This window comes from Pteropus alecto, unplaced genomic scaffold (assembly GCF_000325575.1).
Source record: "Pteropus alecto unplaced genomic scaffold, ASM32557v1 scaffold100, whole genome shotgun sequence".
NCBI classification, from domain to species: domain Eukaryota; kingdom Metazoa; phylum Chordata; class Mammalia; order Chiroptera; family Pteropodidae; genus Pteropus; species Pteropus alecto.
In genome coordinates this window covers 1154202-1165029 of record NW_006430723.1, presented here as the reverse complement: position 1 = coordinate 1165029, position 10828 = coordinate 1154202, and the positions used below count along the sequence as shown (strand labels likewise).

Sequence of the window (10828 nt, the reverse complement as noted above, 5' to 3'; positions counted from 1 at the left end):
TGAATGGTTCTTCTTGGAAAGGGATTCTGGGAGGCCAAAAATTCCCCTACAGATCTACATTTAAATAAGCTGAGAATCCCAAGCAGGGCTAGGGAGGACTGGCCAGGGCAGCTGCCAGGATCTCAGAGGAGAAACCAAAAGGACCTCGTGATTCTTACACAGAAAGTAGAGAATTATAGTCTTCTCTGGAGCAGTGACCCTTGGTGGGAAAACTGAGTAAATGCACACTGGGAAAGGCTAGTTACAATGCCCAGTGCTGGAGTAGAGAAAAAGCATGGCTAAGGTAGCGCAGCCTGGGCACCACAGAGCCAGCCGTGGGGAAGTGTAGAGATGGGCTCTGCCAGCTCCAGGCAGGAGCTGGTAAGGGAATTCCCAAATGCAAACCTTTGGCAAAGGAGTCGGAAGGAGGTGAGCATCAGACCATTGGGCAAAGGAGAGGTCAGAATGTGCAGAAATGTGGACAGGAAAGAGGACATGAGGGGCTGGGACTCTGGGACTGGAGAAAACAGGGCAAGGAATCAGGATCAGGAAGAGATGAGCATCCATCAAGGTGAAGGGTGGGACCTGGCCTTATTCATCACCATTCCTCCCTTCTTGAGCACAGCTCTGGCTGGTGAATGAGTCCCCCAGGGCCAAGGGCGGAGCAAACTTCAACATCCCCTACCGGATCTGCTGTAGTCTGAAAACCTGAACTTTTGTACAGTTCCCTTCTTGAGCCTTGGTGGATTTTATTTTTCCTTACTCTCCCCAGAAGAAGCCATCTGCTCGAAAACCAAAGAAAGGCTGTTTCAGTGGATGTGGGGCACTTTCTCTCAAATCAGAAGGTCTCTGTGGCAAGAGGAATGACTGCCAGGGGTGTCTCTTAACGATGTGTTTAGGGTACAAGGTCTCAAAATATGCAGGGAACGGCCATCACACAGTGTTCCTCGTCATTGTGAGATGTACACATGGCCTTGTCCTATGAGGAATAGGTCCTCCCTCATCTGGCCTGAGGTAGATGCTGTGGCCCAAGTCTCAGGATGCCCCAGTCTTTTGAAGGGTTCTGGAGATGGAGAGGACGGGGTCTTCTACTCTGGGTCTGAGGGAGGGGCCAGTTGGAGGGGCTCAGGTGACATGGTGGATAATGCAAGGGTGGAGACAGAAGGCCAGGGGCCCCTCGAGCAGTGTTTTGTAAGCGACTAAAGGAGGGGAGGCCTGAGGCCCCAGGCTCAGTGTGAGGAAATGGCTGGGGGAACCCAGCTGGCAGAGGTGGTGCACGGAGTCTTCCTTGCTGATCCTGCTGAGAAGGGAAAGGGAGGGGCATCTGATATTCCTCTCCAGCAGCACAGCCCTTGCCCCTCATTCCATCCATTCCTGCCCCTACTACTCACTGAGGCAGAGGTAGCATCGCTTGGTGTTGCAATGCTAACCAATTCTCCCTGCTGCCCCCTCGGCATGAGTGGGCCTGGTTCCCTTACCAGAGTGAGTTGCACAAGACAAGAGTGGAGCTCCCGGGCTGCGTCAGGCTGGGATCCGCCTCTCAGAGTCTCCTGGAACACAGCTGCTGCCTCCTCGAAGCGCTATGGTCCCAGAGGGATTAGAAAGAGGAAAGTTTAGGTATCGAACTGGCCCCAGCTTCTAGTACTACTAACATTGTGATGTGGTATTAAGAGTTCACCTAGAAAATGTCAGTGTGGACCTAATCCTCACCCCATCCCACCCAAATTCCTCCTATGCTTCCAATATCAGACCCATTACCTGCAGTCCCATCAGGGCCTTGCCCAGGCGGAAGAGTCCCCGGGGCCAGCCAGGCTGCAGGGTAAGGGCCACCTGAGCATCGGCCAGGGCCCGCACCGGCTGACCCATCCGCTCATGGCAAAAAGAGCGATTTCCAAATAACCTGATGAAAACAGAGTGACCAAAAGTCCGGGTCCTCAACACCTTGCCTTGCCCTGACCTCCCAGCACAGTGGCCAAGCCCCACCTACCGGTGGTCCTGGGGGTTGAGCTTCAAAGCTTGGGTGAAGAGGACTACAGCCTCGTGGTAGAAACCATTTCGGGCAAAATCGGTACCCAGCTCTGAAGAGGACAGAGGGTGGGAAGGTTCATATGGGGCTACCCAGGGAGGGTAGGGCAAGGAGAGAGAGAGAAAGAATCTCACTTGCTAGCTCCTGGCTCTGCTGTAAGGCAGCTGTCAGCAGTTCCGGAGGTGCCTAGGGACAGGGAGAAAAGTCAAACAGGATCCAAGGCCTCAGCCTCCTCAAACCCTTTTTCTTTGCTCAGATAATTAACATTACAGTTAGTATCACCCAACTCATGTAGTCCTCATGACAGCTCTGAAAGATGGTTATCAACTCTACCTTCCTGCAGAGGAAACCAGCCAAGGGTCGGGGTGACAGTGATGCATCTTCACCTCAGGTCTCTCAATCCTGGGGCCAGAGAACTCCTACTGCTCACTGCCCTCAACTCTTAGGTCCTATGACTTCCCAGAGACCTCTGGCACCCCTTTCGCTGATTCCAGCTGAGGTTCTTCTCCCCACCTTACCTCTGCCTTAGGACTCTGCCTGGGGCTCTCTTTTCTTGGAGAGCTCCCTTCCTCCTGGCCCATCTTCTCCTGGGGGCCCAGGCTCTTGCCTTGGGGCTCCTGGCTCAGTTCCTTCTCTCTGAGGGCACCGTGGGGCCAATCCCCAACCTTGCGCAAAGCCAGAGACACGAAAGTACTGGATAGATCCAGTAGGTCCTGTGAGCAGAAAGAAAAGGTAGGGAGGGGGTGGGGATGAAGTATGTCCAGGAGCAGGGGAAGGAGGGTGTGGGCAGAGACCAAGAAGGGAAGGAAGGGGCCTCTCACCTCTTCCTCACCACACTGTCCCTGAGCTGGGTTCCCAGGGCTGGATGGGGGGCTCCCATCCCCATCTGGGGTGGCCTCGGCCTGGAGGGAAAGTGGACAGGTACAGAGTTGAGATGGCCTTGAGCAGCCTGTCTTCTCAGCCTCCCCCTTCCTGGCATTTGGTGCTCTTAGTACTCACCTTGGGCTCCCCACCGTCCTGCTCCAAGCGCTCTTGCCGCTTTCGGTCCTTTTGGCGCTGCAATAATAATGAGGAGGATGTGTTCTGGGCACTATACTTAAATACACATGCACACACACACTTTGTATCTTGAGACCAATTCTTCATCTGTATAATATATACTCTACATCATGTACTGAGCTAAGAGTTTTGCATACACTATCTCATTTAATTCTTAAAACTCTATGAGGTAGGTGGTGTTACTCTCATTTTACAAGTGAAAAAGCAAACAAGAGAGTCACCAGGCAGATGTCTCAGAGTAAGAAGGAGGCGGATTCCAACCCAGCAGTATTGTGTGATCCTGGAACTGCTGCACCACATGGCCTCTGGGAGACCCTCCAGTCCTTGAGTATCTTGGGTTCCCCCAACAAGAGGATCCACTGCAGGCCACCTTGAGTTCTCTCTTGTTCTCGCTTTTCCCTCTCCTAAATTCCTCTGAGCTCTCGCTCCTTCTGCCCTCCAGCTACCTTCTTCTTGAGTCGCTTCTTCTCTGCTTTCTGTTTCATGCGCTCCTCCTCAGCCACCAGTTCCTCAGCCAGGCGGTTGGCTTCCTGGAGGAGGAAAGGCAGGTGACAGGAAAAGAGAAAGAGAAAGCAAAAGGGAGACAAGCACTATGAAAGCACCTTAAAAGATCCAGATTAGGGGAGAATATAGATATGGGAATCTGAGGGTGGGAAGAATCCTGGGGGAGGTGAAGCCTCTTGCAAACAGTCTCACCTCTTCAGTCACCAGGAGCTTCTGGGGCATGGCCACCTGAAGCAGGCTGTCTGAGCCACTGGGAAAGGATGCCGAGGCAGGGGGTCTTTGAGGGCAGGACTTAGACCCTTGGGGAGGGTACAGGAAGGACTTTTGGAGACTGCAGTAGGTACCCAGTCCCTTGGCCCCCTCCTTGTCCCTGTCACTCTGTCTAGCAGCTTTCCCCTCATCACAGAAATGGTCCAGGAGGTAATCTGTCAGGAGGGAGAAACAGAAGGAAAAGAAAGAAGAACATGAGAGAGAGAAGCATCTGAGGGCTAGCCCTCCCCAGGGTACCAGCCTCGATCCCTGGGCCCGGCCCCTGCACTCCCCACCATGGTGCCACAGCTGCAGCCGCCCGCTGCTCCCATCCACATGGATCCGGTGCAGGCCCTGGGGATCACTCTCCACAAGCCGTCGAAGAAAATCCACTATGTCCTGGGAGGGGGAGGGGAGGGGAGGCTGGTGTTGGGGGGAGCTCGGGGAGAGAGCAAGGGGCTTGGCTGGGTTGAGCCCTCCACTATGACAACCACAAACCAGCCACCTAGCCTGGAAAACCTTACTGGCCGACCTCGCCAGTCAGCACCTCAAACACGCTGTTCCCAGTTTTCATGGTATGTATCATCTCCCTTCACTACTGCCCAGTCTTCTCAAAGGTTGAGTGTGGTGTTCAGCCCAGTCTTCTCTACTGCCCAGGATCTCCTCCCCTTGACTTGCCGCTAGGTCAGTCACACTGAAGCCCCTAAAATGGAGCCCCCTTACCTGATCTTCCAGCTATGTCCCCTGTCATATCCTTGAATATGAAAGCCCCCATATAGCAGCTACCTCACATTTATACGAGTATAGCAGTTCATGGCTGGCTTCTCCCCTGCGCTTCATCTGTTTCTCCCCTAGACCGAGCTCTCAACAATTACTCCCTTACTCAAAAACTTCCAGTAATCTCCCACTGCCAGGGCCACAGGCAGAATCAAATCTAGCTCCCTAGCCTGGGATTTGGAGCCTTTTAAAAAGCTTCCCAGCTGACCTTTCCAATCTTTCCTTGCAATCCTCCCCTGCCATTCTCCCTCTGCCATCAGGCTTCTTCCAGACCTTGGGGTCTTCCCCCAGCAGTCCTAGAAGCTCTCCTGGCTCTGAGCTTCTTTCTCGCCACGTCTTGTCTCACCTTCAAGGTCCAATTCCAATTCCAATTCTATCTCCTCTTTCATCTCCAATTATCTCTACACTCTCTCAACAAAGCTGTGTTCACATAGTTCGTTTTATATAATTTAGAGCCTTACCATTCATTGCTTTTTATCGGTCTCTTATTTGGTGAGGCAGCATTGAACCGGAAAGAGCACTGCGCTGGAGTAGAGCTGCTTGCATCCTAGTTCTACTTAAGCCACTGCCTTGCTGTTTGATTTTGGACAAGTCATTTAACCTCTCTGGATCTCAGCTTTCTCATCACAAAATGAGGCAAAACTCTTCAAGGCCTGGCCCATACATTCTGTGGTTCTGATGAGAATCGCTTCCTCAGTTGGTATAAACTAAAGGGGACAGGAATCATCACTTCCCTATGTGGCCTAATCAGGCCTAAACAGAGCAGACCTCAACTAGGTGGTAGCCCACTGACTGAGAAACTTAGAAGCCACATGAAACTCCAAAGTTCTAAAATAATGCATAGGCAGGACTTTAGATCAGTGAGGTAGGTATAGTCAACCTTCTAAACAATTGTAGATCCAGAGCTCCCCTTAGGAGATAGTCCTGACTCAACAGCATCTTCATTTACATTGTTAGGCATTTTCATCAAGTTTTAGTCTCAAATTCAACTTCCTAACTGGAACTCAAGCATAAATAATGCATGCTCTGGACGCGTTTTAGGCAGCCTCCTCAGAATGTGCCACTCAAATATATAATGTCTTTCACTATATCTCCAATCTCTCTCTTCCTACTCAGTCCAGAAAAAAAAAAAAAAAAAAAAAAAAAAGACTCCATCCCAAATATAGTCTATGCTGCTCTCTTAATTCACTACATACATGACCTGGCCCCCCAAAACCTTCACGAATCATTTCCTACCCTCTTGTCGCCCTCCTCCAGCTACTGTGGTCTCCTTTGAAGTTCCTACAACACATCTAACATCTCGGGGCTGCTGTACTTATTTCCTCCTCCTGGAATGCTCTTTCTGCAGTAAATGGCTCAATCCTTTGTCCCTTTCGGATTCTCTACTTAAATCTTCTTCGGGAGGCCTTCTCTGACCACTCCTTTTAAAACGAGAACTCTCTCAACTCCATGCAGTGCTCCCTAACCTCTTTCTTGCTTTTCCTGTGCACTTCTCATATTCGACATACTATATTTTTTATTTGACTGGCTGCCCCCACTAGCTACTTCTAAACCATTTAATAAAGGGATTTTGTCTGTTTAATTTACTGCCTTCCCAGCCTAAATCAGTGCCGGTTGGTTGGGGCTCAATGACTGTGTGCTGAATAAACAAAGGCAGAGAGGTTGGTGAGTAGGCTATTCTAATAGAGATGCAGCCAGGAGCTGTACTTGAAGAACTATGTGACCCAGTGAATTTGAAATTTATCCTGTTAGTGATGGGAGTGGACCTGATCTGGGGAGTGAAACACTCAAATAAAATAGTACTGGGGAAGTCTCGGGGTGGGATGTTTAGTTAGATGGCCCTTACAACTGTTCAGGCCAGAGAGAATGAGTTCTTGAACTAAGGCAGTGGCAACTTTGGAAATGATGGGTTTGATTCAAAAGACATTTCAGATGTAGATTTTAGTAACTACTTCTGCGAGGTAAATGTGTGAGGTAAAGGAAAGGGATTGATAGAACAACTCTCAGATTTCTGGATTAAGCAACTGAACAGAAGTTTGTGTTATTTACCAAAACTAAGATTAGAAGAAAAGCAACCAATTTGTAAATATGAATTAACTTCTGGACTTGTGAGTTTAAGGTTTTAGAGATAACCTAGAAGCAGTTGGAAGTATAGTTTCTCAGTGCTCCCGAATATGATCCTGTTCCTCCCTCAATAACCCTATCACCTACCTGGGGACATCCAAACCCCGGTGTTGGGCGAGGCCTCTCAAGCCACTTGCTGCCTTCTTTCCCACCTCACCCAACCAAACTCTCCACTCAGGTCTGATGTCAATGAAGTTCTTTTAACTTTTCCTTGCCTTAGTGTCTTTGCTCACAGCGCTCCCTCCGTTAATAGTAACTTTCCCCCAAGGAACTCCTACCCACTAGAGTCTCTGGGTTGAGATCTAGAGACCCTAGTCTGCCCAACCTTGCCCACTTCAGGCTTTTATCCTGGCAGCGTCATCCCAGGTCTCCGCGCCCCCCGCCTCCCACTTGCCGTGCGCTCCTCGAGGGCAGGGCCCGAGGCAACGCCTCTCCAGAGCCGCTAGAGCCCAGCGCGGAGCCGGGCCGAGGCTGGGCTCAGTACAGCGGTTGAAAAGAGGCGTGACCGACTTAAACAGGGCGAGGGGGGAGCTAGGAATCCCTTTTTACCTCTTCGCCGTAGTCCTCAGGACCGAATTCTTTGCAGAGTTTGGGGATAGCAGCCACTCCCGGCGGGCAGCCAGGCCTCAGAGGACAGTCTACAGGAAAGGAAAGCCACAGCGAGTCAGGAGGACTAAGGATGGATTGACGGGAGCCCTCTGTCCACCGCATGAAGCTCAAAATCCTACTGCAAACAGATAGACCCAAGTGGGGTCGCACCAACCCTCCTGGACCCACTCCTGCCCTGTCACACCTGCTCACCTAGATTGATCCGCCTCACTACCTTGGGAATCGGCGCCATCTCCCGTCCGCAGTGACCCGAAAGTGAAAGATAATCTAGTATTTGATGTCTGCCGAGGGGAGGGGTAGGGCAGAGTAGGCAGCCATCTTTGTTAGGGGCAGAAGCCTCCGCCTACGGAGCGCGAGAGCGTCCAGGAGGGTCCCTGCGCCTCCCCGGCCAAAGATGACGGCTCTTAGGGGTAGGGCGGAGTCCGGGCTACGGCAGGCGTTGGGCGGTGCGGGTAAGTAGGAATCGTTAGGTTCGTTCAGGACACGTCGCCCTATGGCCAAGGCATCTCGATCGGGTGGCCTTCTGCCTCCGCTCGCTCCCGTGTCGCCGTCGTGGGCGCAAGCCGGAGGCGCTGGTGAGGAGCAGTGGGAGAGAAGGCGGGCGGGCGCTGTCGGCTGGGACGTTCGTGGCTGGCCTGCGCTGTCGGTTGCCGGGAGCATCCCTTGCTCGGACCCACGGCCTGGAGGAGCTCCGGGAAGGCAGTCGCGGTGGGAGGCGCCGGCGGACGCGGGAGAGCACCACGAGGCTAGAGCTGCGGACTGGAGGCAGGAGGTCGCCGCCGGCGGCCCGATCCCCGCTGCACTGCAGCGTCTCCGGGCGGTGTTGCTGCGGCTGCACCGTGAGCGGGAGCAGCTCCTCCAAGCCCGGGACTGCGCCCGCCACCTACAGGCGGCCGTGCGCCTCCTGAGTATACTGAGTCCCGGCGCGCAGCCCCCCTGCCCGGTCCCCTTGCCTCCGCTGTGCCGCGACCTGCTGCTGCAGCCTTCTGGAGGGGCGGTCCTGAAAATCGGCCATCGGGAGACTCCCGAGCCACTACTCCTTACTCGCTCCATTGGACTAGCAGCCCAGCGCCTGCATGCTGTCATCGAGATGCAGCTCCGTGCTCTGGGCCGGGCGCCCGCCAGCCCCAACCTATCATCCCAACTCGCCGACCTGCTGCTGGCGCTTCCGGCCTATCATCAGCTGCAGGAAAAAGCCTTGAGCAATGTCCCAGGGGCAGCGCGCCCTTTTCCCCCAGCCCGTGTGCTCTGCCTCCTGACTGGGGAGCGGGGTTGCCAGGTGGCAGGTCGCCTAGATGAGGCACTCAGGGGATCAGGCTTGGGGGATCAGCTCCGCAGGAAGTGTTGTGAGGAGCGGGAGCTGCTGCCAGGGCTCCTGGGCCTGATGGGGAGCGTGGCGGATTCAGCCAGCAGTAGACTGGAGCTTGGGGAGGCTGGAGCCCTGTGGAACCAATACTGGACCCTGCTGTGGGCGGCCTGTGCTCAGAGTCTGGACCTAAGTCTAGGACCTTGGAGGGACCCCAGGGTAGCAGCACAACAGCTGAGTCAGGCACTGGATCAGGGTGAGTGATGGGTTTTGGTGGGCATTTGGGAAGGCTTCTCCCTAGTCGCCTTACTTACCTGCCAGCCTGACTACGAAAGCAGGCCCTTTAAAATGAACACCCCTCCCTCACCTCCCCCTACCCTCACTCTGGTTTAGGCTATACCTTCTGAACCTTCAAGGCAAAGTTTTGCTTTCCATCCCAGTCTTCAGTCTTGGGGGCGGGTGGGTGGGTGGGAATGCCTCCACTCTTACCCATCACTGAGTGGGCATTGGTTGTGGAAAATTAAAGCCTTGTTTGCAGGCTCCAGGGTCATTTCTCCCATTAGCATCCCTGCCTCAGGAGTGTGAGAAGGAGCTGGCTTCTTTATGTCACAGTTTACTTCATCAGTCTCTTATCCGGAACTGGGACCAAGGTGAGAAGGAAGGGGCACTGGGAGTGACAAGCCTCAGGTTGCCCCTTCCCTATCAAACCATAGCCCTCTCATCCTCAGGCTTCTGCCAGGCCTTGGGAACTGCTAGTGACCAGAGCAGCTTTTCCTCATCCTCTCATACCACTGAACTTCTGCAACAGCTCTTCCCTCCTCTCTTGGATGCCCTTCAAGAACCCAAGTCAGGGTTGCTCTGTCAGCTTCCAGGTGAGATAAGGGGCTGAGGTTGGGGAAACAGAATGGTTGAGCCTATCTCCTTTATTCCTTCGCTGTTCTGAAGCCCGCCTCCTCCCAAAGGTGCTCCATGACCGCTTGGATACTTGTCTCTCCCCTCCCCAGGTCCTGCACCCCTTGCCCTGGGGCTCTCCACTCTGCAGACATCCTTACTCTGGTTTGGGGGCAGAGCTCAGCAATATCTGGCAGCATGGGCCCCAGGTTCCTTCCTGCGCCTGATTCAGAAGGACTTACCTGTGAGTAGCTAGGGATGGGGAGGGAAGCAGCCTAGGCTGGGCTCAGACCTCACTCCCTATTTTTGCCAAAGCCTCTACTGCGTGAGGCAGAAGCTCTGTCTAGCCTAGCTTCAGAGGAAAGCTTGACCCTGGAGGTGGAGCAGCAGCTGGGCCTGGAGATACGGAAGCTGACAACACAGATCCAGGTGAGGAGAGTGGGGACCTTGACAATGGTCAGCTTTGGAGCTGGTGGTGGTGAGGGGCGGTGTGTGTGTCGCAGAACATCTCAGTGACCTGGAATCTTCTTGGAGTCTCTGTTAAATTTACCTTTCTTGCTTTGCCCATTTTTTGTTATTATGGAAAATTTCAAACATTTACAAAAATAGAAGAGTATAAATGGACTCCATATTCCCACCATGGAGGCTTTAACAATGGTCAACTCATGGTCAATTTTGTTTCATCTATATATTCCACCCCACCCCCCATGTCAAGTTCTGATTTTGTCATGTTAACAGCCACCGGTTTTTATTGCCTAGATCCACGATTTCATTAGAGGGTGCAAAGTGGTGATTTTCCAATTCTATCATTCCTTTTTCATTTATTATTTGGATTACTCATAAAGTGAAACTTGCCTTCATTAATTATTTGGCTGCTCTGAGGTTTATTTTGTAGAAAAAAAGTAAGATAAAGGATTGAATACTATTATTTACTACTTTTCAATACGTTTCCTTTCTTTTTTAAACATGTAATTTGTATTATTATTAAGGTAATACATATCCATAGTTTAAAAGTGAAATAGAATATTATTTTAGAAGGCTTCTAATGAAAAAATAGCACTTTATATAATTGCCCCCCACTGCTACCATCGATTCCTGTTCCACAATGGTAACCTTCATTCACTCTTGGCTGTTTCTTCTAACATTTCTTATTTTCTTCTGCTATATTAATTTCTGCTATATTAATTTTTCCCCATTTTGCACATTATCTATTCCTACTAGGAAAGATGTCTGTTTTTTATTTTCTCTTCCTACCCAAATTTCTCCTTTGCCCTGAATAAGGGCATAGCTGTGGTGTTCAGTCC

The 10828-nt window shown here is 52.0% G+C and overlaps 2 protein-coding genes across 6 annotated transcripts in view; one reads left to right on the top strand and one right to left on the bottom strand.

Annotated features, from left to right (window-relative positions):
• Positions 1–6: 6 nt before the first annotated feature.
• TTC31 (tetratricopeptide repeat domain 31) lies at positions 7–7923 on the bottom strand. Of its 3 annotated transcripts, none has more exons than XM_006905204.3 (13): positions 7520–7923; positions 7268–7356; positions 4114–4216; positions 3761–3993; positions 3511–3594; positions 3005–3061; positions 2827–2907; positions 2524–2718; positions 2140–2191; positions 1967–2057; positions 1738–1879; positions 1458–1559; positions 7–1279 (listed from the first exon to the last, which is right to left on the bottom strand). In XM_006905204.3, exons 1-13 carry the CDS (start codon positions 7557–7559, stop codon positions 980–982), a joined length of 1569 nt encoding a protein of 522 aa, XP_006905266.1. In that variant the 5' UTR covers positions 7560–7923; the 3' UTR covers positions 7–979. The 3 variants fall into 3 exon arrangements, with proteins under 3 accessions (XP_006905266.1, XP_015448457.1, XP_006905268.1); XM_015592971.2 differs by having other exon boundaries at positions 7–1276; XM_006905206.3 differs by having other exon boundaries at positions 7–761.
• CCDC142 (coiled-coil domain containing 142) overlaps positions 7780–10828 on the top strand; it is a 6787-nt gene continuing 3738 nt past the window's right edge. For 2 of the 3 annotated variants that reach the window (XR_003047386.1, XM_025049394.1), the window contains exons 1-5: positions 7780–8889; positions 9197–9283; positions 9347–9505; positions 9638–9768; positions 9840–9953. Coding sequence is in view for 2 of the 3 variants with exons in the window: in XM_025049394.1 (XP_024905162.1) it covers positions 7821–8889; positions 9197–9283; positions 9347–9505; positions 9638–9768; positions 9840–9953 (1560 nt within the window). In the remaining variant the exon portion in view is untranslated. The remainder of the gene's footprint in view (positions 8890–9196; positions 9284–9346; positions 9506–9637; positions 9769–9839; positions 9954–10828) is intronic. The other variant, XM_006905207.3, reaches the window with a different exon arrangement.

Bases quoted from the DNA above. Each gene is read 5' to 3' on its own strand.
- TTC31 (XM_006905204.3), bottom strand. From the start codon at position 7,559: ATGGCGCCGATTCCCAAGGTAGTGAGGCGGATCAATCTAG. The intron at 3,994-4,113 runs GTGGGGAGTGCA...CCCTCCTGACAG, and splicing joins GCTGCAGCTGTGGCACCATG to ATTACCTCCTGGACCATTTC. The intron at 2,192-2,523 runs GTAAGGTGGGGA...CCCTGTCCCTAG, and splicing joins GGCAGAGTCCTAAGGCAGAG to GCACCTCCGGAACTGCTGAC.